The following is a 26,068-nucleotide window of genomic DNA, read 5'->3' as shown; positions in this document are numbered from 1 at the left end:
CGCTGGCGGCGACCGAGGGAGCGTGACTGCGCTGCGCAGGGCGCTAGGAGGCATTGTCGCCGTAAGTGGAGCCGAAAGCGGCCCGGAGCGGGGCCGCGCACTTCATGCCCCGCGAAGTAAACGTAGTCTGAGGCCAAGCAGTGTAGGGGCTGGGGGAGAGAGGGCGAAAAAGGTCCTGGTTTTCCAGTGTCCCCTCCCCTCCCCCAGGTCGCCCGGTGGGTGACAGGGCAGCGGCGCACTGGTTCCGGCGGCGCCCCGGGGGCCCAGCTCGCGCCTCCCTCTGCTTGCGTCCTCAGCGGGACCCTGACGGCTCGGGCGCGTGGGGACCGTGCTTCAGGGGAGTAGGGTGTGCGGAGAGGTCTTCCCGGGAGGGTTTCCATCTCCGGGGGAGGCGGCCTTGCGGGTATCTTGACCCCGGAGCGACACTTGGGGGTTTGCTTCCGCTTTGAGGAGCTGCGGACGCCTGTCCCGGAGCGTGCCTTTCGGCCTATGGGCGGCACGGGAAGTCCCCCCAAGTGCGACCCCCTGGTCTACGCTGCCCATTGATTTCGCGCACCGGCTCCTGGCCCTGCCATTGCGTGGGGTGGGTGAGCTGAGAGCGCCCAGACAACGGACGGAGAGCATTCCCCAGTTCCTTGGTGCAAAGCCGAGGCGCCAGCGCGTTCCATTGACGTGCGGACGGACTTCTTGCCTCGGTGTGGGAAAGGAGGTCAGATGTGTCCTGCGGCTTAGTGGGCTTTAGGACCCTTTGGGGCCACCCGAAAGTCCCCCTCGGTTTGCCTCCCTGCAAGTTTCCCAGCTTGGCATGGTCGGCAGGCCGGGCTGGAGCCAGCGCGCTGGAGACTGTGCGCGCAGGACTCAGAGGGCTCGAGTTGCTGGCGGAGCGGCTGCCAGGCTCTAAAGTTCCCAACTGACCACACCAGTAACTAAATATAGGAGCAGCTGGTGCGCACGGGGTGTTGCAGCTGCTTCTTTGCAGAGATCTCAGGACTACAGATAAGCTAGCCTTCTCGCTGCTAACGGTGGGAATTGGGGGGCTGTGACCAGGGTTTAAGGGAAAAAAAAAATCACCCCTGCCCTGTGTTGTGTCCAGATTAAATTAGCTAGTGGTCAGGGGTGTGGATAACCCTTCCCAGTTATTTCCCTAGCTTTCAGTTTGTGACCAGCTCTGAATGCGCCTGTTTAATCACCTACTTGGTGGTCAGAGACCTGGTGCACAAAGGCCTTTCTCACAAGTCCCCTGTGTATTTCTTCTCACGGCCACCCAGGGAGGAAGGTGGTCTGTCCATTTTATTGATGGGGCCGCCCAGAACAGCACATGGATAACCTTCCAGTTCCTTGGTTTCCTGTAGAGAAACAGGACAGACAGCTCACAGGGGCATGGCAGCCCCCCTTCTCTTATGAGGAACAGGTGGTTTTAGCTAAAGGGAGAGGAGGGGGGATGCCTCTTCAGTCCCTGAAGGGGATGAGTTCAGGTCCTGGGAACATTGGGGTCTACCTCTGTGCTGTACCCCTGTGCCCCAAGTGTCCTGTGGAATATAAAGGAGTTTCTTCCAGGTGTGTGAACCCAGACTTCTTGATTTGTTCCTCCTCCTGTACTTGTGACCCCCGACCCAAGATTTATATATTTATTTGAAAGGCAGTTACAGAGAGAAAGAGAATGGGGAGGAGGCAAATCAGCCATCAGTGGCCCACTCTCCAAATGGATGCAAGGAGCCAGGAACTCATTCTGTTCTCTCCTGTGTGGGTGCAATGGCCTAAGCCCTCAGGCCATCTTCCTGTGATGCTGAATGGAAAATGGAGCAGCCAGGAATAAAGCAGTATCCATATGGGATGCCTGCATAGTAGTTGGCAACTTTAATTCTCTATGGCCTAAGGCCTTCCCGAGAGTGGTTTTTTTTTTGCTGATTTTCATCTCTGGACTAAGGCACCACCTCCCCCTGCAGGCAGCCAGTGGAATTGCAGGTATAGGACCTGGTGGGTTAGGGCAGCATGACCAAAATGTAGGACAGATGGGCGGGGGAAGAACTAAGGCAAACTGGACCCTTTCCGTTCTGCGATAAGAGCTTGAGTGCTTCATCAGAATAAACATACAAAGCTATTTCCTGTATTTCTCCTCTCTGTCTTCATTCTGGTGACCTACTAAGTGCTCAGTGAATGCTTTTGACTTTGGTGGTGACTGTCAGAGATGGGGAAAGGAGAAGCATAGTATGGGGAGGAGTCCTTGTCTGGGAATCAGAAGACCCTATTGCTTGTCCATCTAACAAGGAAACGTCTGGGGCCTCAGAGTTCCCGTTCACAAAGAGGTCAAACTTGATTGTCAAGGTCCCCGCAGCAGTGCTGCGATTCGGGCAGCTTTGAAAGCAGCATGGTCAAGGTGTTGAGTCGTTTGCCACAGTCCTTCCCATTCCCTATTGGCCTGCCCTGGCCCACCTTACCCAGGGAGGTGCCCACCTGGAACCTTTGGCATATGGATGTAGGTGGTGTGTGCTGATCTATATTCAGATGTGAAACTCCCGTGGTGACTGTCGGTCAGCACGGTCAGGAGCTGCGAATTCATTTACTGACTCGGTGTGGGCTTCATAGTTCAGGGCAGAAACGTAGCCCAGACCTGCTCTCTACCTCACGCTGCTCACAGGCCAGTGGGAAGACAAGTGTATGCATAAGATTGTATAAGTATAATCTTATTTATTCAAAAGGCACAGGATGGAGACAGAGCTCTGCTGTATGCTTGTTTGCTCCCTAAATGCCTGCCACAGCCAGGGCTGAGCCAGGAGAGCCAGAAACTCCATCCAGCCCTCTCCTACATATTTGAACCCTTGCTGCTGCCTCTCAGGGTCGAGTTAGCAGGAAGGTGGAGTCAGGATCCAGTGCTGAGTAACCCACCCAGGCACTCTCAACAAGTGTCCTCAGCACCAGGCCAAATGTGTTTTTAAAGCCTTCGGAACCACCCAGGTGACTTAGGCTCAGTCACTGAGGGCTGCTGAAACCCAGAGGGAGGAGGGAACCCTAAGGGTTGGGATGACCAGGGAAGGCTTCCTGGAGGTGGAGAAATGAAAACTCATTCCTCAAAGATGGTTTCTGCTGAGTCATTTGCTCAGAGTCACACAGGTGCGTTGCTGAGACCAGATGCCGGGAGCTGTTTGTCTTCTTCACCAGCATTTACTCGTGTGGCATGGGTTCCATGCTTCTAGATATACAGGTGCACGTATTTTGTTAGCATGTGAATTCGGTGAAGTGGATATGACTAGCTCTTCTATTCAGGGGAGGAAACTAGGTTTAGAGGTGCTCAGAAACTTCAGTGCATCTCTGCTTACTAACACGGGTTGAGCACCCGGCCTGTCTCCAACAGCCTTTTCCCACGATACTGTGTGTTTTAGGGTCAGCCTGTTTGGCAAAGTGCACCCTCAAGTGGATACTCACATCTGATCTCCCAAGCAGGTGGTCTTGACCTTGCCCTGTTTGTGTGATGGAGTTTCTGGGACTTTTGGGGTCTAGAGCAGCAGCAAGCTCCCACTCCACGCTGTACCTCACTTCTGCTTTTCCCCTTCTTTGACCCTTGCTACAATTCCTGAGATATCAAAAAAGCTGGGCTTAGGGCCAAGGGGGAATTACTGGGCCCTGACCTTGGCCTCTAGTTTGTGCCTGTCTGTGGGATGCTGTTGTAGGTGATATGGGTGGATCACATGCAGCCTGGGATGGCTGCATGCCATGTCGGTGTGTCTGGGTGTGAATCCTGTCTCTGCTCTGGGTCGCCTCTTCTTGCTAAGGCATACCCTGGGAGGCAGCAGGTGACCTGGGTTGAGTTTCCATTTCCTGGCTCTGGCCTGGCTCAGCAGGCATTTGGGGGAATGAACCAGTGGACAGAAGACCTCTTGTCTCAATCCTTGTCTCTCTGCCTTTCTAGTTGAAAGAAGAAGTAGTGAATGCTGGATGTGCACTTGGGCTGACTTGATGGTGGCTACAGATTTTGACCTTGGCCAGGTCATGTAGCCTCTTTTGATGCCTTCACTTCTTCCTCTGTAATTACTGGGAGCTGGGGGCATCCCTTTGTGCTCTGGCTTTAGCGCCTCTCATGGGGCCTTCCTGGCCTTTCTCTAAGTGTCTTTCCCATGGTCATCCACATTTTCCTCTCTCAACCCTGCCACTTTGCCTGCATAGGAACTCTGTGTCTGGCTGATGATCAAGTCTGTGGTCAGGTTAACAAACTCCTGCTGCACGTGGTTGCGAGCGGAGGTGGGTCTGAGAGACCACCCCTACCATCCTATGAGCTCCTGGAGACTCTGGGCTCCAATTTGCCTTGGTGTCCTCCCTTGCTGCCTGCAGGGGGCGTCTGGCCCACGTAGCTGGATTGGCCAGGGGAACGGAGGCCTTGTTCTGCTGTAGGCAGGCATTGTCCTTGTCCTGCTGTGGGCAGGAAGCAGGCTCGGAAGGAGACTGTGGGATGGGACCACAGGGGTCCTTCCCCTGCAGGCATATGACTGTGCCTGCCTGCTCTCCAGAGCCCTCCCGGTACAATGAGTCACAGGCCAGCATACACTTTAGTCCTCTTGCTTGTTGGGCCATTAGTTCTGGCCCACCACCCTGGGGCTGGTGAGGTCACCTGTGCTGAGCCTTCCAGAATGCTGGTAGTGCCCAGCTGCCTCCACCCTCTGACAGGCAGCTCAACTCCTGTGCAGGCCAGGCTGGGTGTAGCCTGGTCTGTAGGTTCCTTGAGAGGAGGTGAGTGGCAGCCTGGGTCTCCAGGGAAGGAGGAAGCTGGGGTGGGACCCTAGGCTGCCTGGCAGGTGTGTCACAGCCCTGCCTCTTCCCTAGGTGCAGGCCCCTTGGTGAGCAGCAGACCGGCCTGGAGGCTGGCAGCAGGACATCCGAGTCTGCATGCTGAGGAAGATGGGTGAGGCCGTGGCCCGGGTTGCGAGGAAGGTCAACGAGACGGTGGAGAGCGGCTCCGACACCCTGGGTGAGTGAGGGCTTTCAGCATGGTGGAGAGGCGACCCGGAGAGAAAGGAAGGACACGGTGTTAGGTGTGCCACCTCACATCCCAGGGACGAACACTGTGTGAACCTGCACCGACATTCCGTGTGGTTTGTGACAAGAACGCCAAAGTGCGAGACCTGTGTCGTACTGAGGGCTGCAGCCAGAGAGGTCTGAGAGATACCCCCTGCCCTCGCATTGCTAGTGATGGTGACCGTGCACCAGCTGGCACTGGCTGTGAGTCCTGTTCTAGGTGCCCCTTGTTGGAGCCTCACTGCCTCCCTGCCATGAACTGTCAGTTCTCAGTCTACAGGCAGGGGGAGGCGTGATGCCCAAGCCTGGCATTGTGTCAGGAGCATCCTAACCTCACAGTGGCATTTTCTGGCCTAAGCAAGGGTGAGAGGGGCTCTCCTGTAAGTGCAGACCAACGTGGGGGTTCTGTTTGGTCTGGGAGGAGCGTTTGCGCTGCTGGCCGCAGGCTCTGAGCCAGGGAGCTCAGGCATCCCTCATTAGAGCCCCCCTGTGTTTGGGACTTTGTACGGCTGCTGGTGTGAGGAGGGCCAAGCTATGGGTCCCACAGGTTTGGGCATGAACTCCCTGCTTCCCGGTACCCACCAGCCAGGACCTGAGCAGGTTGTTCCAGCTTTCAGAGCCTTGGCTGCTTCATCTATAAGCCAGGTATGGCAATTATGCCTTCCTCATCAGGGTGGTGAGGAAGGATTGTGGGGTCTGTAAGGTGCTTGGCAGCTCTTGTTTTTAAGCTTTGCTGTCCTTAAAGGCTGAGGCCTGAGATATTCCCATGGAGGGGACTGGGCTTTCCAGGTCAGAGATTTTTCCTGGGTTGGGGTGGAGGGTATAAGGTGGAGGAGAGGTCTAACCTTGACAATGGCCAGAGAAGAAACAGCAAGTCAGACCAGGCCCTTGCGGGTACGTGTGCTCCTGACCAAGCTCCTCAGGGCCAAGGAAGGAGCCTGGGGTCCAAGCAGTCAGCGTGTGTTGAGCACCTGCTGTGTGCAAGGTGCTGACAGGTTTCCTAGGGTGTGTGTGATGGAGGAGTCCTGGGTCTGAGATCAGCCCACCACCTGTCAGACAATCGCAGAGTGATGAGACACTCAGGCTCCAGGCAGAGCGGTGTGGGGTGGATCACTGCTTGTATTTTGGAGGTAAGGAATGTTGTTGGGAGTAGAAGTAATCCAGGAAGACTTTCTGGAAGAGATGGGAAATGACTACAATGGACAGGGCTGAGCCAGGCCAAAGCCAGGCCAAAGCCAGGAGCTTCTTCTGGGTCTCCCATGTGGGTGCCGGGGCCCAAGCACTTGCACCATCTTCAACTGCTTCCCTAGAACATTAGCAGGGAGCAGGATTGGAAGTAGCTGGGTCTTGAACTGGCACCCTTGTGGGATGCTGGTTCATAGGCAATGGATAACAATTCTGGTCCCTTGAATCAGCTTGTTACAGCTAGCTGCAGTGGCATTTATGTAGCTGTTAGCAGTCACATACAGCAGTTGCCATCACATGCTTCAGTAGAAATTGGCACATTCTCATGTATGACACCAACTGGAAAAAACCAAGGATCCCAAACTGGGCGTGCTGTGAGACAGTAGTTATGCTCAGCACGTGCGAATACAAAGAAGGGAAGCAGAAGCCAATCAAACAAGATGCAAATGGGAATTAGGGCACAGCATTCTGCAGTGTCTAAATGTTCCATGGTGAATACGCTGTTTTTCAATTGGTAGGAAAAAGAGAGTTTAGGGTAAGAATCATCCATGGGGGCAGCGCTTGGTATAGCGGGTAAAACCACCACCTGTAGTGCCAGCATCCCACTTGGGCACTGGTTCTAGCTCCAGTTGCCCCAGTTCTCTATGAATGGTCTGTGTAAAGTGGCACAGGATGGCCCAAGTCCTTGAGCCCCTACATGCACGTGGGCGATCCAGCTGAAGCTCTCTGGCCATTGCAGCCTTCTGAAGGTAGAGGGTGGAGGGAACCAAGGGATAAAAGATAGATTTCTCCCTTTCTCTTTGTGACTCTGACATTAAAATAAATCAATTAAAAATGAAAAAAGAACCCCTGCCACCACAGAAGGTATAAATAAACCCAGTCCTAGCACCAGCTGTTGGTGCAGGCAGACCGTTTCCTAAGGCCCTTGAGGTGGGGCTGGTGTCCCTGGCTTGCCCCCACCCCCACGCTGGGCTGCCCCTGTGTGCACAGGCCAGTGCGGTGGCTGCTCCCAGGCTACAGCTGTGTTGTTATGAGGTGGGAGATGCCCCTATAGAGGCGGGCTGGCCCTCCTTCCTCAGGAGGTAGCCTGGGCTGGAGCCACGCTGAGCAGGCTGCTGCTGTAACCCAGCCTGTGTCACCTGCTCCCACCGTGTTCCATCTTCAATCTCCCTACCTCCTGGAAATGGGCTCCTTTCCCTCTGCAGACCCCTCCCCACAAAGGTCCCCAGCTGCATTGGCAGTGGCTTCCGTTCCAGCCCCTGCCCCTTCTCCTGCACTGGCTTTGCAGCTCTTCAGCACCCCTTTCCCCACCCTCCTCTCTTCCCCAGGTCAGCAAACTGTGTAAGGCCTCATGCCTGTCTGGGCATCCCCGGGTCCCCGTCCCTCAGCCTCCCTGAGCCAGGGCACTGGCAGACCAGGCTACTCCAAGGCTCACTTGCCTCCCCCAGCCCCAGCAGAGGCTCGCATTTGGTAGATGACAGCAAGGAATGAGCATTCTGCCTACGAGTGGGGTGCATGTGGCAAGGGAGGGCAGGGGAGCTGGGGTGGAGGCATTGGTAGGCTGGGAAGAAGCAGAGGCCATCACAGCTTGGGCTTTCAAACCCCTGGGGCCCGCAGACCATCAGGCCAGGCTGAGGGAGAATCAGGAGGTCTCTGTGGTGCTGTCTGTCCCGTCCTGTCTGTGACCTCTGGGGCTCTTGGTGTTGCCTGCCAGGCAAGCATCTGGTAAACACTTAGCTGGTTGTGACACATTTAATCCTCGTGACAGACAGTCCTGTGATGTGGTGATGTTGACATCCTCATTTTGCCTGATGACAAAACCGAGATGCAAAGTGGCTTCTTTTAAAAAATTATTTTTTTAAAACTAAAAAATAATTAATTAATTTTTAAAAATTTATTTTTATTGGAAAGGCAGTTTTACAGAGAGAAGGAGAGACAGAGGAAAGATTTTCCATCTGCTAGTTCACTCTCTAAGTAGCCACAACAGTCAGAGCTGAGCCAATCTGAAGCCAGGAGCCAGAAGCGTCTTCTGTGCCTCCAATCAGGTGCATGGTCCAAAGGCTTTGGGTCATCCTCGACTGCTTTCCTAGGCCACAAGCAGGAAGCTGGATGGGAACTGGAACAGCTGGCATATGAGCCAGCACCCATATGAGATCATGGCGCATGCAAGGCAAGCACTTTAGACACTAAGCTACCATGCCAAACCCCTGCAAAGTGGCTTTGTCTCTGGTACTTCCCAGGGTTGTGTTCCAGCTGCTTGCTTCCCGCCCCCAACACCACTGTCGCTTCCACCCCATTGTCACTTTTAAGGTAACCATTTAGCATTTGCCTGGCATACTCAACGCCAGAGATAGTGTGCCAGTGACTTGCGGGTGATGCAGCTGTTTGGGGCAGAGGGCATTGGGTTGCATCACAGGTGCAGAGCTGGCATGGAGAGGGTGTGGGCGAGGAAGAGGATGACTGAGTGACCCGAGCACTCGATGCTTGCTGGCCTCACTTGTTCTCCCTTGGAAGTGGAGTTGGCCTGGCCTGCCCGCTATAAAGCAGGAAGATCATCAGAGGCTAATGCCTACCCTGATCACAACATCATTGTGAGGGTGTCTCAGGCGGCTGTGGGGTGGGGCCGCTGTCCCCACAGGTCACTCCCAAGTGGCAGATGTGCCTGGACCAGGCGGTCCTGCCCTCCCACAGTGTAGTGCCAGAACCAGTAGCCCTGGCGTAGTCAGCGCGCTATGTCAGAGCTTACACTCTCTGAGGGTGGGGTGGGGGTGGTCCTTAGCTCAGCAAGCCCTGCACATCATTCATCCATGCCTTGGGCTTGTTTCCAGGCGGCCCTTTGTAACCATGGCTTCAACCAACCACAGAGTCAGGCTCCTACGGGTCGGGTTGCATCTGTAACTGACACGTGCAGGCTTTTTTTTTTTTTTTTTTTTTGGCATTGCAAGCCATCTAGATATGATTTACAGGCTCCTGAAGAATGCACGTGACTTATATGCAAATAGCATGCTATTTGATCCCAGGGACCTCTGTTGGGGTCTGTTCTGGATCCCTCCCCACCCCCAGGAGACTAGGGACGACTCTTATCAAGGTATCATTTGGATGCCCGAGAGCGGCTCCTGCTTGTGCGTCATTTTATCAGTTTTGATAGACACACGCAGTCGAGTCTCACCATTGTGACCGTATCAGCATCTCCGTCGCCTCCAGAAGCCTTGCCATGCTCCCTTGCAGCCAGACCTGGCTGGCAAGCAGGAGCCTCTCACCTGTGTCCAGCCTTAAAGGTGTCCAGATCTAGAGGGTCGTGCGCATGGAATCCTGCAGCGTGTCGCCTCTGCGCTGCAGCTGCCTGTCCTGAGTTTGTGTGTCTCGGGTTCTCTCCTTTCATTGCTGAGTCGGGTTGCACTGTGTGGCTAGGCTGTGAGCTCTTCATCCACTCCTCTCTTGAAAGATAGTTGGGTGTTTGCAGATTTTCTTTAACATCCTACATAGATCCTCTCAGCACATACAATTCTTTGTGTAAAGCAGAGGATTCGCTTTGCTTAGGTAGATGCAGCGGAGTGGTATCGCTGTGCTGTCGGTACTGGGTGCGGGTTTAGGCATAAGATTACCATAGGTGCTTCCCAAGTGGCTCTGAGTGCCAGTTCTTTTACAGCTGTGTCAGGACTCAGTGAGGGTTTTTTATTACACGTATGTAAACACCGATTTATTTGAAAGCCAGAGATACACACACACAAGAAGCAACAGAGAGATCTTTCATCTGTTGGCTAGCTCCACAAATGGTCTCAGTGGACAAGATTGGACCAGGCCAGGAGCTTTATCCAGGGTTCCATGTGGGTGCAGAGCCCGAGTTCTGCTCTCCCCTTGCATTAACACGGAGCTGGATGGGGCATGGGACAACCAAGGCTGCAGGCCGTGACTGAGCTTGCTCCGCCACAGCTTTGGCTTCTCTATGTAATCTCACAAATATATATAGTGGTATCTCTCATGCTGGTTTTTTTTTTTTTGAAGATTTATTTATTTATTTTTATTGGAAAGGTGCATATACAGAGAGGAGAGACAGAGAGGAAGATCTTTTGTCCGCTGATTCACTCTCCAAGTGGCTGCAATGGCTGGAGCTGAGGCGATCCGAAGCCAGGAGCCAGGAGCTCTTCCCGGTCTCCCATGCCGGGTCCCAAGGCTTTGGGCTGTCCTTGACTGCTTTCCCAGGCCACAAGCAGGAAACTGGATGGGAAGCAGGCCCACTGGGATTAGAACCAATGACCATATGGGATCCCGGAGCATGCAAGGCTAGGACTTTAACCACTACGCTATCGCTCAGGGCCCTCATGCTGGTTTTTTAAATAATTACCTATCTGAAAGGCAGAGGTGGAGAAAGAGATCTCCATGCACGGATCCATTTTCTTTTCTTTTCTTTTAAAGATTTATTTATTTATTGGAAAGTCAGATATACAGAGAGGAGGAGAGACAGAGAGGAAGATCTTCCATTCGATGATTCATTCCCCGAGTGAGTGCAACAGCCGATGCTATGCCAATCCAAAGCCAGGATCCAGGAACTTCTTCTGGGTATCCCACACAGGTGCAGGGTCCCAAGGCTTTGGGCTGTTCTCGACTGCTTTCCCAGGCCACAAGCAGGGAGCTGGATGGGAAGTGGAGCAGCCGGGATTAGAACTGGCGTCCATATGGGATCCCGGCGCGTTCAAGGCGAGGACTTTAGCAGCTAGGCCATGCCGCCGGGCCCTGCACTGATTCATTTCTAATATACCTGCCAACAACTGAGCCTGTACCAGGACAAAGCCAGGAGCCATGCACTCCATTTAGGTCTCTCTTGGGTAGGGGACAAGAACTTGACTACTTGAGCCGTTGCTTGCTGTGTCCCAGTGTGCCTGTGGGCAGGAAGCTGGAGTGGGGAGAGGAGCTAGAGTGTGACTGTGCCATTGTGGCAACGCCTGCCCCTCACTCTGGCCGGTCCCTGGCTCTGGCCCGTCCCTCACTCTGACCCGTCCCTGGCTCTGGCCCGTCCCTGGCTCTGGCCCGTCCCTGGCTCTGGCCGGTCCCTCACTCTGGCCCGCCCCTGGCTCTGGCCCGTCCTTGCTCTGGCCTGCCCCTCACTCTGGCCCGTCCCTGGCTCTGGCCCGTCCCTGGCTCTGGCCCGTCCCTCACTCTGGCCCGTCCCTCACTCTGGTCTTATCTTGCAGTTTTCTCGCTGGTGGTATCGAGCATCACCTGCTTGTCGGATAGCCATCTGCTTTTGTTAAAATATTTATTCACATTGTTTGCCTAGTTAAAAATAAATTGGGGTTTTCCTCTTAAGCTTGGCACATTTTTTCTGCTTCTGGATGCAGGCTCTTGGCTCTCTGTCTTGCCAACCAGCTCTCCAGCCTGCGTCCTGTTTATACTCTCAGCTGTGTCTTTGGAGGAGCAGCCACTTTTCCTCTTAATGAAGTCGTTTATTGCTTTTTTCTTTCCTAGATGGTACTTTGCCTGGCCTGTGCTCACAATGGCTTCTTCCTGCTGGAATCTCCTGAGTGCTGGTTAAACACACAGATTCACAGCTCTACTCTGAAACCTTCCAAATAGAACCCCAGGGGCTGGTGCTAAGGTGCAGTAGGTTAAACCACTGCCTATGGCACCGGCATCCCGTTCCCATGAGTGCCAGTAGGATTCCCGGCTGTTCCAGCTCCCTGGAAGTGTTCCTGGGAAAGCAGCAGGAGATGGCCTGGAGGGAGACCTGGATGGAGTTCCAGGCTCTTGATCTGGCCTGGCTTAGCCCCCCCTATTGCTGCCATTTGGGAAGTGAAACAGCTGATGGAAGATCTCTCTCTTTCGCCTCTCTTTCTATCTGTGTAACTCTGCCTTTCAAACAATCAAATAGGTATTTTTAAGTAGAATTTCAGGGCCCGACGTAATAGCCTAGTAGATAAAGTCCTTGCCTTTCATGCGCCAGGTTCCCATATGGGCACTGTTTTGTGCCCTGGCTGCTCCACTTCTCATCCATTTCCCTGCTTGTGGCCTGTGAAAGCAGGAGAAGATGGCCCAAAGCCTTGGGAGCCAGTATCCGAATGGGAGACCCAAAAGAGGTTCTTGGCTCCTGGCTCCTGGCTTTGGATCTGCTTAGCTCTGCCCTTTGTGGCCATTCATTTGAAGCTCTTTCTTGTTGTCTGTCTTTCTCTCTGTGTATCTGCCTTTCCAATAAAAATGAATAAATCATTAAAAAAGAGAAAGGAAGTAAAATTTTAGGGGAAGGACTGTGGTCTGCATTTTTTTTTTAAGTTTTATTTATTTTTATTGGAAAGGTGCATATACAGAGAGGAGGAAAGACAGAGAGGAAAGTCTTTTGTTCCCTGATTCACTCCCCAAGTGATCACAACGGCTGGTGCTGCACTGATCCGAAGCCAGGAGCCAGGAGCTTCTTCTGGGTCTCCCACGCGGGTGCAGGGTCCCAAGACTTTGGGCCGTCCTTGACTGCTTTTCCAGGCCACAACCATGGAGCTGGATGGGAAGTGGAGCAGCCGGGACTAGAACCAGCGCCCATATGGAATCCTGGCACATCCAAGGTGAGGACTTTAGCTGCTAGGCTGCTGCGCCGGGCCCTGTGATCTGCATTTTAACATGGACCTTGTATCATATGCTTCCTCTCTGCCTTGTGTCTGACAGGCCCTGGCTTACTCTCTGTGGTTTGCAGCATTCTTCTCCTGGTGGCTTGAGGTGAGGGTGGGCTGGGCAGGAGGGGCCAGAGCAGTTAGGCTGGCACCTATGGAATCATCAACTAGGGAGACAGACTCCTCTCCTTGGCTCCTCTCCCAGGCTCACCTGCACTTCGGCCAAGGACTTGGCTTCAACTCTCCTCACCACCAGATGGCGCTCCCTGCCACTGGCTAAGCAGTTGACAGGACCAGCCCAGAGCCACGGCTTGTTTCTGAGTGCTAGGTCCTGACTAGGCCCACTCACTGCTTGAGTCCAGTAGGGACATGATTTTATAGGACCAGACTTTTTTTTTTTTAAGATTTATTTTTATTGGAAAGGTGGATACACAGAGAGGAGGAGAGACAGAGAGGAAGATCTTCTGTCTGCTGATTCACTCCCCATGTGATCACAATGACCAGTGCTGCGCTGATCCAAAGCCAGGAGCCAGGAACTTCCTCCAGGTCTCCCACGGGGGTACAAGGTCCCAAGGCTTTGCGCCGTCCTCGAGGCCCACAAGTGTGTAAGGTGAGGATTTTGGCTGCTAGGCCACTGTGCCGGACCCAGGACTAGTCTTAAACTAAGGTGACCTGCATCCAATCATTTAAAAGAAAAAAAAAAATAGCTGGGTCCAGCGCGGTGGCCTAATGGCTAAAGTCCTCACTTTGCATACTCCGGGATCCCATATGGGCGTCGGTTCTAATCCTGGCTGCCCCCACTTCCCATCCAGCTCCCTGCCTATGGCCTGGGAAAGCAGTCGAGGATGGCCCAAAGCCTTGGGACCCTGCAGCCCCGTGGGAGACCCAGAAGAAGCTTTTTTTGGGGGGGGACCAAAAAGACAGAAATCTTGAAAAAATATTTGACAGGCAGAGTTATACAGACACACACACAAACACACACATTGAAAAAGAGAGAGAGGGCCCGGTGCAATAGCGTAATGGTTAAGGTCCTCGCCTTGAACGGACTGGGATCCCATATGGGTGCTGGTTCTAATCCCAGCAGCCCCACTTCCCATCCAGCTTCCTGCCTGTGACCTGGGAAAGCAGTTGAGGACAGCCCAGAGCCTTGGGACTCTGCACCTGCGTTAGAGACTGGGAAAGAAGTTCCTAGCTCCTGGCTTCGGATCAATGCAGCACCGGCTGTTGCGGCCACTTGGGGAGTGAACCATTGGACAGAAGATCTTCGTCTCTGTCTCTCCTCCTCTCTGTACATCTGCCTTTCCAATAAAATAAAAAATATCTTTAGAGAGAGAGAGAAATCTTCCATCAGCTGCTTTACTCTGCAAATGGCTCAAGCAGTCAGGGCTGGACCAGGGTGAAGCCAGGAGCCAGGAGCTCCAGCTGAGTCTCTCACGTGGGTGTCAGGGGCTGAGGTACTTACACCATCTTCTGTTGCTTCCCGGGCACTTCAGCAGAGAGCTGGGACCCTACGCGGCACTCCACATGGGCTGCCAGCTTCCTGAGCCATGGTGTAACTTGCTGTCCCACAACAGGGGCCTCTGTAGATGAGTGTGCTATGTCAGTGTTTGCTGTGAGTGACTGTTCAGCCTTATGATTACGTGGGTCTTCTAAGGGGCTGTGTGTGGCCACGGTTTGTTCTTTGTCTGCCTGGGTGGCCTGGGCAGTCACTTCACATGTCTCTGGCTCAGTCTTCTCCTCTGCCACATGGGGATGCTAGGGGCCCTGCTACTCTTCAGGGCACCTCCAGATGTGGGCAGCGTGTGGCCATCGGATTCTGGGGAGAGAACAGGCTTGGGACTCCGGAAGTGGGCACAGTGCCTGTGCATACTGGGGTGGGATCAGGACCTTGTCACCTGGCAGGTGTAGTTGTGACCTGGGTGGGAGGTGTTGCTCAAAGGCGAATATCCAGCTTGGCAGGGTATTAAGAGAGCCACCAGGCAGCCAGACAGCTCCACAGAAGCAGTGTCCCAGTTCGCAGCCCATGTGGCAGAAACACAGGCCAGGTCCTGGGGCCCCCGGGCAGGCTCTCGGAGTCAGCCCCTAAGGATGCCTGCGCAGCTCTGCTGCCTCTGGACAGCTCCAGGAGCCAGCATGGTGGATCCAGCCTCACAACCCTGAAGTTGACAAGGCAGCTTCCCACGGGGCCACACCTGCTTACGTGGGAGCAGAGAGGTAGTTTTTCTCCCAAGCCCTGTGGTTGCAGAGTCCATGCACTTGCTATGGAGACAGATGGGTGCTTTTGTGACTAAGAACCAGGTGGTGTTGCTGCCTTGTTGGAGGTGCCCCTGCGTTGTGGGGAGAGCCACGTCTTCCAGTCCCTCAGTCCCCTGATGGTGTTTAAATTCAGAGCACAAGGGATGCACTGGGCACAGGATGGGCACAAGGCCCGTGGGGACACAGGGCCTTGGGGTGGGGTGGGAGCCACTCGGTCTGCGGCTGGGAGTGCAGGCTGAAGCCTGGTTAGGCCTTAGCAAAGGAAAGGCTTGATGCCAGTGTGCTACAGCACCCCCATAGCTCAGACCTGGACAGATGGCACAGCTGACTGGAAATGGAGCACTTTTTACCCAAGTGCTGCTGGTCCAGCTGCTGGCCCCCGGTTGCCTGTCTGCCCCAGGTATCGCCAGCCATTGTAACTGCGCGTGGGAAAAAGGGAGAAAGCACTCTTTGAAATCACATGGACAATTATGTGGCTTTGCCGAGTGTCGGTTGGCAGGCAAAGCGGAAGAGCCCGCCTCAGAGAGAGAGCCAAGTAGATAATTTTGTGACATCAAAGGCTTCGCTTGCTGAAGCACGAAGCTGGCAGCCTCGGGGAGACAGTTTCAGGAGGCCTTGGAGTTTATTAAAATCAAATACTTGTGGACATGTAAACACGGCGCTGGCTGATAAGGCAGAGGGTGGGCGGATAGCTGGCTGAGTCGCTCACTTTGGACCTGAGGCTGTACCAGAGCCGGGCCGCAGGCAGGCCTGCATGGACCTGGCGTGGAGTGCCCAGCTCCTGCAGGGGTGAGCTGCTGTGGTCTGTTCTGTGAGGCAGGCACTGTGAAAGGCTGTTAGACTCAATGACAATGTAGCTGGATTTTTAAATTCTTTTAATTGGCACCTGCTCAGCGGGGGTGACCGTTTTGCTAAGATGCCAAGATGGTCTTGCTCCGGTTTGTCCCTCACATTCCTGATTTTACCAGCGTTGCTGCAGCCCACATTAGTCTAGGCTGTGTGATGTCTGTCTGATGCTCTGGGCGAGGCGGGGAGGTGGGAAGGGAGGAGGGACAGTTGCTAAGCTCCAGCAGGTGTCTCTGTAGGCTGTTGCACCTGCTGTTATTTCTGCCTAGATCCTCTATTCCCAAGGTCTTCACATGCTCCAGTCCTTTGTATCCTTGTCACAGCTAAAAGTGGCTTCCTCCAAGAAGCCCTCCCGGACTTCAGCTGAGCTACTTGCTTTCCACTGTTTTATTTTTGTAAAATTAATCTGAGAAGAGGGAAAGGAGGGAGAAGGAGGAAGAGTGTGAGAGAGAAGCTCTTTTTTTTTTTTAAAGATTTATTTATTTTTTATTGGAAAAGCAGATATATAGAGAGAAGGAGAGACAGAGAAGAAGATCTGCCATACACTGATTCACTCCCCAAACAGCCACAACAGCTGGAGCTGAGCTGATCTGAAGCCAGGAGCCGGAGCCTTCTCCAGGTCTCCTATGCGGGTACAGGGTCCCTAAGCTTTGGGCTGTTCTTGATTGCTTTCTCAGGCCACAAGCAGGGAGCCAGATGGGAAGAGGGACCACCAGGATACAAACCAGCATCTATATGGGATCCCGGCGAGTTCAAGATGAGGACTTTAGCCACTAGGTTACTGTGCTGGGCCTGAGAGAGAAGCTCTTATCAAATGCTTTACTCCCACTGTGGTCCCCAGGTGATCAGGACTGGAGGTTCTCACAACAGGGGGCGCTGGCATCTTAACTGTCCACCCCACTTGGTTGCCTTGCGGTCAGGCTTCTCTGTTGATCACTGTCTTGGGGGTGGTCTGTGTGTGTGCTTCTGTTCCCTCACTGTGGACCAGAAGCCCCTTGGGGCAGGGCTTCTGCCCTACTCACTGCGCTATCTAGAGCCAGGGCTGGCCTGCCGTGGACGCTCAGGACAGCGTCAGGTGAATGTCTGCGTCTGGCATGTGAAGGGCTGGGGTCTTGGTGGTACTGGCACCAAAGCAAACCAAGGCACCACAGCTGCTGCATTTTGTCCAGATCCTCATGGGCAGCCAGCTCGGGGCAGGATGGCTCTGAACTTGAGTCAGCCTCCTGAGCTCTCTTTAAAATGTCACCCTTCCCAGGGTCCCGCACTGCTCCCCCTCCACCAGGAGCTCACAGCGCTGTAGGACAGACATACCAGTCATCCTCACAGCAGGGAGAGGCTGGCCGAGTGACACAAAGAAGCTGGGGAGTTCGAAGGCAGGAACAGTTCTGAGAGAGGGCTTGGTGGAATGGAAACGATAGAGCTGACCTTGTAGAAGGTGAGAGGAGCACTGGGGAGGCAGGGAGGACCTTCACCTCATGGGGGGGCAACACCAGAGAGACAGCTGGGATCTGCAGGGGACCTGAGCAGCCTGGCTCAGCCAGAGGTGGGTGCTTTGATGGGGACAGGCCGGGAAGGGAGAAAAGGGAGCTTTGCTGAGCTGTAGGAGGTTGGAGCATCTGCTGCTCACCTGGCAAAGGGGGAGCCTCTGGAATGAGTGAGTGAGAGTGCATGTGTATAGCTATAAAGTCGAAGAAGATATACAGAAAGACAGATCTCCCACCCACTGCTTCACTCCCTAAATCCTGCAGTAGCTAGGGTTGGTCAGTGTGACACAGGAGCCAGGAACTCCGTCTGGGTCTCCCATGTAGATGTGGGTAGCAGGAACCCAGGTGCTTGGGCCATCACCTGCTGCCTCCCAGTATATGCATTTGCAGGAAGCTGGAGTCGGGAGTGGAGCTGTGATCCAAGTCCAGGCACTCTGATGTAAGATGAGGAAACCTTTGCCACTGCACCAAATGCTCCCCCTCCCCCACTCCACTGGGGGCATGATGTGCTGGCAAGAGGTGTCCAGGGACTCTGGACAGGGAGGGCGAGGGACGTGGGGAAGTTGGAGGCCAGAGGGGAGTCCGTAGTGAAGGGGGAGCCACTGTCCGGGTTATAAAGCTGGTCTCTTTCTGGTTAGAACAGAGCAAGTATTAGCTAGCTTTTCCACATTCTCTGAAAAGGCATTTGCACCTCCCATTTTGCAAAGGGGGCTGCTAAGGGCAAGGGGCACGATCACATTCAGAAGCCTCTGGCCCAGTGCTGTGCTGGGTGAGGAGTTGCTGACGGGCCAGTTCACATGCTCCCCTGGAGTCCCCCTTCTCCTGGCTCTGGGAGATGAGTCTGCAGGTTCTTACCACCTGACCAAACAGTCAGATGGGTATTGTGGCTGTGTTGTGCTCAGAGTGTCACCCGCCTGGGCAGGTGCACAACCCCAGCCGCTAGCTGGCATCTGTTTTGCCCTCTGTGCAACTGGAGATATCCTAGGGTGCTTGTCCCTCGGAGTAGTTCTATGTGTTCCACACTTGGAGGGACCTAGGCTGGCTTCCTCCTTGGCCATTTTACAGGCTGTGCTCCAGGTCCCTGCATTAGTGAAGGATGGCAGCAGACCAGAATCCTGGCCATTCTCCAGGCCAGCTCTGGGGGTGCAGGGTCTTCAAGAGCAGGTCAAGCTGACCCTGGACTGAATCACCCTTTGACCTCTCTTGGCCTTTACTTGCAAACGGGAGGGTGATAGTCCCTCCTTCAGAGGCTGTCTGGGGATTGGACGAGGGTTGGCTGTTACTGGCCTGGCCATGCGCCTCCTGCTCCGACCAGCTGCAGTCCCCTGGGGGCTGAGGATGACTGCACTAATGGCATCATCGTGGCTGCCATTCTGATTCCCTTTTGTTCTTATGTCTTGGCCATTGAGTCATCCATGCAATGAAAATGAGTTAGTATCTCCGATCAGCAACTGTGTCATTACATGGTACGGTGTGTGGGCTCTAGTTCTGATGTTGATTAAAGATAGGCTTCTGTTTTCTGGTTGACTGCTTGGCCGGGAAGGAGCAGGGATTATGTGGAAGCATCACCTATCCTTCAGCAGTAGTGGAAAGGATCAGTGCCCGGCCAGGGGCCCGCGCCTCCTTCCGGAGAGCCAGAGCTGCCTGCTGCACGATGATCTCAGAGCCGCTGCTCTCGCCGAGTGCTGGCCGACCCACCAGTGCTTCGTGCAGCACCCCACAGAGGTTTTATTGCATACTCTCAACACCCTGGCAAATTGGATCCTCTCACCCTCTTTTTTCCTTCTTTTATTTATTTATTTTTCCAAATGCGTATTCACACACTATGAGACTCATTCCTTAAAGTATACACTTTGGGGTGGGCATTTGGCACATGAATGCTTCGGATGGCTGCATTCCATGTCGGAGTGCTTGGGTTTGAGCCCTGGCTCTGCTCCTGGTTTGGCTTCCTGCTTATGTGCACCCTGGGCAGCTCAGGGAGGTGAGCCCTTGCCATACATGTAGAAGAGCTGGATTGAAAGCCCAGTGCTTGACTTTGGCCTGGTCCAGTCCTGGCTGCTAGGACCTCTGGGGAGTAAACCAGCAGGTGGGAGATCTCTGTTGATCTTTCTCTGTGTGTCTCTCTGCCCTTCAAATAAAATAGATACCTCAAAAGAAATGATAGAATGCAGTAGTTTTTAGTTTATCTGCAAGATTATATAATCATCACCACTGTCTAATTCTAAAAGATTTAAAAAAAAAATTATCCCCTAAAGAAATCCTACCCCATACACACACCTGCTCACGTCTGTGTCCATCTGGTTGCTGGTCCTCCCCAGTCTATTTTCCATCTCTGGGATTTGCCTCTTATGGACGGTATCATATAATGTGGATCCCTTAGAGGCCAGCTTCTTCCCTGGGACATAATGTTTTCAAGGTGGAAGGTACTCCAGAATTCCATGCAGGTTTATGACCATATTCTATTTACCCTGTCTTCCGTTGTTGGGGATTTGGGTTGTTTCCACTTCAGTGGTATGATGATGCTGCCACGAACATCCTCCTCCATGTTCTTATGTGAATCGCTGTCTTCAGTTTCCTGAAGAGGAAGCAGGATGGGATTAATGACTTGCCAAAGGTCATGCAGCAAGGAAAACTATCCCCAGAAAAGCTGTTTTTAGGATCCCTAGGACGAGCTCTTCCTTTGTAGGTCTCTGTTTCTGCCGGGTGGCGGAATGTGTCCTGGCTCTAGGGTGCCATGGCCACTGGCAGGGAGCCTCTGCAGCAGGCACTCAGGGGGCATGGTCTTTCCTGATGAGGCTGCACCTACAGCAAAGATCATGAGAGAGCTCTGCTGAGACAGAGCATCCTGTGTGCACAGCATTTGCCGGGAGAGCGGGTCAGCAGGGTCCCTGGTTGCTGTTTGCCCCCTGTCAGGTGCCTCCAAGATATGCCCTTCCAGGATTTAGGCCCTAATCCCCATTCAGGCATCTAGTGGTTCACTCCCTAGCTGTTTGCAGTTGCTGGGACTGTGCCAGGCTGAAGGCAGGAACAAGCAGCTTCTTCCCAGGTCTCCTACATGGGTGCAGGCTGCTTTCCCAGACCATTAGCAGGGAGCTTCATTGGAAGTGGAGCAGGCACAACATGAATCTGTGTCCATGTGGGATGTCAGTGCCACAGGCAGCAGCTTTACCTCCTATGCCACAACGCTTGTTCTGTGTGATGTTATTTCTTTAAAATGAGGTGGAGGGTTAGCCTGATGTGCCACCATGGCAGCCCTGAAATATATACATCTTAAAACAATACAAAGCAAAATATTGTGGTGGTTCAGGCTGATGAGATGCTCTGGAAGCACCGTGGGCTTTGGTATGACACAGCAGCAGCTAGTTCCGCTTATGTTCTAGCATGTTCTAAGGCATAGGTATTTGAGACAGAGCTGTCTGATGCGGCTCTGACAGGAGCACTGCCCAGGAGCACTCAGCCTTGCTGAGTGGCGTCCCATAGTCCCAAAGCACATCCAGGCAGGTGGGAATCCCACATCCATTGACCCCAGCCTTCAGCAGAAAGGGGACACAACCCATGGAGACATTATCTGTTTTCCTGGGTTCCTGTGAGTGATGCAGAGTGTCTAGGACAAGAACCAGGGCCTACTGAGTCCCAGCTCAGGGCTGATTCCATGCTGAGAGCCATGCCGAGGTTGTCGGCACTCAGGGCAAAGGACCCACAGCTGGGGTTGCTGTGCCAGTGACTCACACCCCGATGCCAGCATCCCCAGGGGTCCTGTGCCCCAATATGAAGTCTGTGGTTCTGTAGGTCTGGACTGTGGCCCAGAATTCATATTTTCTGCAAGTTCTGTGGTGAAGCTGGTGCTCTGGGTCCATTTAGAGATCTAGAGCGCTGGGCTCTGGACTCACCACTGCTCCTGTGTGTGGGCCTGTGTGGTGGGAACAGAGGCCCCATCCTGTGACATCAGCGCCTGCGTAGCAGCAGCACCCTCAGTGACCTGCTGTGCCCCCTGTGTAATTAGAGCAGTAGTGGTGTTGTGCATGGTTCACCCTGGCTGTGCATCAGCACCTGGGGACCAGTTAGAACCCCCAACTCCCAAGTCCCAGCGCCTGCGGGTTACGTGTGGATCTCTCAGAGTGAGACAAGCATGTTGCGACTGTGGGAAGCCCCCAGGGTGACTCTGGAGTGTAGCCAGGGCTGCTCAGCAACACACCGAAAGCAAGGTGGCAGCAGCTGGCTGGGTCACAGCAGTGGGGGTGTACAGCTCTGGCATTTGCTCCTACTGAGATGCAAACCCAGGGCGGAAGAGCCCAAAAAACCTGCCAGTGTCCCCACAACCAATCCAGGCTCTGGATACCCTGATCCTCCTTTTACCAGCCCTTTCCACACCGAGTCTTCCTTTGTCTAGCTCCATGGTAACTGCAATGTGCCAGTGTTTGCGGGAATCCTTTGTAAATTGTGGGAGATCCTATCTGCTCGCTGGGAGTGCCCGTCTCTCGTTTTTCCCTGAGCGCAGGCCATTCCTTGTTGCAGGGAGGCAGTATGTAGTGGTTAGCACCATGTTCTCATGCCTCACTCTGCCATCCCCGATCTTCAGCGTCCTTCCCTACAAAGCAGGAACAGCCGTCACAGTGCCCAACTTGTGGGAGGTTGTTGCAAGGACTCTGTGGGTTATGCCTGATGGTGCTGAGGTCACTCTCCAGCAAGCAGGGAGCACTTTGCCTACGTGTGACCTCTACGCTGTCTCCTCATCTGAGCAGGGGAAGCTCAATAGGCAACTTGCAAGGTGGTGGAGAGACAGTAGAGGTTCAGCCTCTGGCAAACGGCTGGTGCCAGGAACGTGGGACAAGTGTTCTGGCTGGGCCTGGGGTAGAGCTGAGTTGTGTCAAGCTGGACCCTGCATGGTAGCCTAAGTGGCTCAAGTCCTGCGTGCGCTGGGATCCCACATAGGCACTGGTTCTAATCCTGGCAGCTCCACTTCCCATCCAGTTCCCTGCGTATGGCCTGGGAAAGCACTTGAGGACAGCCCAAAGCCTTGGGATCCTGCACCTACGTGGGAGACCTGGAGGAAGATGCTTCAGGCTCCTGGCTTTGGATTGGCTCAGCTCCAGCCACTGTGGTCACTTGGGGAGTGAATCATTGGACGGAAGCTCTTTCTGTTTCTCCTCCTCTGTGTGGGTGTATATATATATATCACTTTCAAATAAATAAATAAATAAATCTTTTTTTTAAAAAAGGAAAGAACCATGGGACTGGAGGCCCTTAGAGGGGGTAGGAGATAGAGAGGGGACCTGGGAGTTTCCTGGCTGCAGAGATTTGGTTTTGGAAGCTGGAACATTCTGGAGATTGATTGTATAACCATGAGAGTGTCTTGACCACCTCTGGCAAGTATGGCAACATGTTCCCCAAGACTCAGGATTTTCAGGAGCTGTTTTAGAATTGCTAACCTCCCTAACAGAGTGGTCTGTTTGGTATAATTGCTCAGTCTGCATGAGCACAATGCTGTCTCCCCGGGTCCCTTGTTTACCGGAGGGTGCCTCTTGGATGTATTTATTGGACAGGTTTGACAGGTGCCCATTATGATGATGTCGTTCAGCGTGATGTACTGCCTAAACTCCTCCATGCTCTGCCTGCTGATTCTCGCTCCCTCCCCCACCTCTGGCACTCCTGAGAAATGGTAGATTTTTTTGTTCCATGTGTTTTACCACAATATAAAAGGAAATAAATATTGCAATGTCTTTCCCCAACTCTGGTGTGTGGGCCAGGCAGTTGCTGGAGGGGCCTGGGGTTGTCCCTTCTGGCTAGTTACCTGGCCCCGCCCCTGTTTGTGTCTGCGGACACATACCACAAAGTAGCTTGCACTAAAGGATTTCAGGGCTTGCAAGCCTGCCTCTCTGATCATGCATGGAGTGAAATTAGGGCTCTGGGAGATTGCAGGAGGCAGAGCTTGAGGGTGGGGTTTCAGGCATATGAAAGACCTTTGTGCCTTTTGAGAGGCAGTTAAGAATATAGTTCATGGGGCTCTGGCACAATAGTCTAGTGGTTAAATCCAGCCTTGCATCTTTCCCAATAAAATAAATAAATAAATGTTTTTAAGTATATATATTGTCTTTTTAAAAATGTTTATTTATTTTTATTGCAAATTCAGATATGCAGAGAGGAGGAGAGACAGAGAGGAAGATCTTCCATCCTTGATGATTCACTCCCCAAGTGACTGCAATGGCCGGAGCCGAACCAGTTCAAAGCCTTCTTCCAGGTCTCCCATGCAGGTGCAGGATCCCAAGGCTTTGGGCCATCCTCAACTGCTTTCCCAGGTCACAAGCAGGGAGCTGAATGGGAAGCGGGACTGCTGGGATTAGAACCGGTGCTCATATGGGATCCTGGCACTTTCAAGGCGAGGAATTTTAGCCGCAACACTATGACGTTGGGCCCGGGTGACCTGTTTTGAAGGATCACTGGCGCCATCCGTCCTTAATGAAGCAGGATCTCAGGGGCGGGGCCCAGGACCAGCCTCTTTAGATAATTCTTACTGGGAGATTTGGGGAATCTGGGGAAATGGGCTAACGGACCCCTAGTCTCTTCTACCCTGTCCCTGTCCCCTTGATTTTGTGCAAACCTGTGAACTGCCGGAGTCCAGCTCCAGCTGAGTTCGGAACTCGCGAAGGGTGCGTGGATGAGGCGTAAAGAGGAAAGAAAGAGACGGACCACTAGGACTTCATGATCATAATGGACTACGCACAAAAGCTGTCCGCTTTATTTATACAAAATCAGTCAAATTCTGGCTCAGACTTTTTACGTCATGACCAAGTGGGTGTTTCTAAGGATAATTCTGCCATTAGTTTTACCTAGAAACAATAGAAGTTCCTGCTAACATTACCTAGAATTTCCTGCTACAATTCTTATCCTACAACTCAATCTTGTACCACAAAGAAAAGGGGAGTCTAAAGAATGAGGAAAGAATGAAAGCCTAAATCTAGATCCCTTGATTAGCATAGGTTCAATGGGGACAGCCAAGACAGTAGGAATGATAAAGGGCCCCATTTGCAAGACATTGACCTCCAAGCTCAGGCTGAGCAAAAGGTTAACCTCACAGTAGCAAATGCCAGGATGGATTAGAATTCTTCCGCTGGGTGGTCCAGTGTCCATGCAAAAGAAGGTAGAGTTGCATTCAGGTGGTTGTAGAGACATCCGCCGGGTGGGCCCTGCTGAACAGCGGGAAATTCCTTGCGGCCCTGCCTGCAATGGAACACTCTTCACCCCCTTATGTCCCCCACATCTACTGCACGGACCCCAGCAGTGAACCCAAGGCAGTGCTCACACTGGCCTGAAGAGCCTTTCTCCGTGGTCAGGCTGTGAGCCCAAGTGCCTAGCTCGCCTCCCATGACCCGGTCTGCTGTCCCAGGTTGGACCCTGGGCGGAGTGGTGGGCGTCAGAGTCTTAAGTCACAATTGGAAGCAGACCCAGCAGGCCAGCCTGCCAGCTGACCACTTTGTTTGCTTCTTGGATTTCACGTGTTCCGTCTGGGTTCTGCCCACCAGTTGCTTTTCATCAGGCATTCATTAGACTTAAAGAGGTAACCTTTAATAAAGCGTTTGGAATAGAAGACTTCCTTAACACAGAGTGCTGTTCTAATTAGCAGGCTGGGTTCGTGCAGGTCGGCCTTCTTGGGATAATTGCAATGATGAGGATAATTACGCCTGTGTTTGTGGTAGCGCCTTCCTCCAGGGATCTTTCTGTTCTCTGCTGCAGCTCCAGTGGGGGCGGCTGGGGCAGCTGAGGCGAGGCCAGCCTGGGCCCAGCTGCCAGCCAGATGTTACCGATAGAACCTGGTGCCACCCCTTCAGCTTGGTTACCCTCCTCGCTTGGGTGTTCACCCAGCAGGATAACATGAACCCCGTGCCGGAACCCAGTGAGCAAGGTTGACCTGAGTCTAGACTGACACAAGCCGGCATGCAGGGTTCTCTTGTCCTGATACTAAGAAAATCAGGAGGGACCTGCTGGCCCAGTCACTCTACCTGAGTCTTTGAACTCTTTCCTTCAATGTCTTTGGTTTCCATCATCTTGACAAATGACCTTGGGCAAGTTGCCCGTTAGCACGGCTTCATTTTCTTGCTGTGAAGGTGACTTGTGGTTGTTGCAGAATTAAATGCATTAATATAGAAAAAAATGCGCAGGGGCCAGCATTGTGGTGCAGTGAGTTAAGCTGCCACTTGGGGTGCCAACATCTGATATGGGAGCATCAGTTTGAGTCCTGGCTGCTCTGCTTTCAGTTTGGCTTCCTGCTAATGCAGTGGGAAAAGCAGCTGAATATGGCCTTAGTGTTTGGGCCCCTGTACCTACATGGGAAACCTGGATGAAGCTTTTGTCTTCCACCTAGCATTTGGCCCAGTCCTGGCTGTCATGGCCATTTGGGAGTGAACCAGCAGATGGAAGAGCTCCTTGCTGTTGGCTGTGCTTGTCTGAGCTGACTGAAACCTTAGAGAGTGCAGCTCAGCCTCTGTTTAAGGAATCCACTGTGTGGGGACCTGGCGATCCTGGTGTGCAACTCACGTCCCCTGCGGGAGAACCATGCTCTGACATCTGCTCAGAGGACCTGGGTGAGGGTAGAGATGCCGTCCAGTTGCATCTAGTCTCAGTGCAGCCTGGACTTTCCCATCTGCAGCTGTGTCTTCTGTAGGTTGTTCTGGCTGCATTGCCCTTTGTGTACAAATA

The 26,068-nt window shown here is 53.3% G+C and overlaps 1 protein-coding gene across 1 annotated transcript in view; it reads left to right on the top strand.

Moving 5' to 3' along the window:
• LRRC20 (leucine rich repeat containing 20) overlaps positions 1-26,068 on the top strand; it is a 64,342-nt gene continuing 38,274 nt past the window's right edge. Inside the window, exons 1-2 of the mRNA XM_040975890.1 lie at positions 1-61; positions 4,816-4,960. Of these exons, the coding sequence (XP_040831824.1) occupies positions 4,879-4,960 (82 nt within the window). The 5' untranslated portion in view covers positions 1-61; positions 4,816-4,878. The remainder of the gene's footprint in view (positions 62-4,815; positions 4,961-26,068) is intronic.

The sequence above is a fragment of the Ochotona curzoniae genome, unplaced genomic scaffold, assembly GCF_017591425.1.
Source record: "Ochotona curzoniae isolate NIBS_2020 unplaced genomic scaffold, NIBS_Ocur_1.0 contig_2692, whole genome shotgun sequence".
Classification (NCBI taxonomy): domain Eukaryota; kingdom Metazoa; phylum Chordata; class Mammalia; order Lagomorpha; family Ochotonidae; genus Ochotona; species Ochotona curzoniae.
This window is presented reverse-complemented; position numbering and strand designations above follow the sequence as displayed.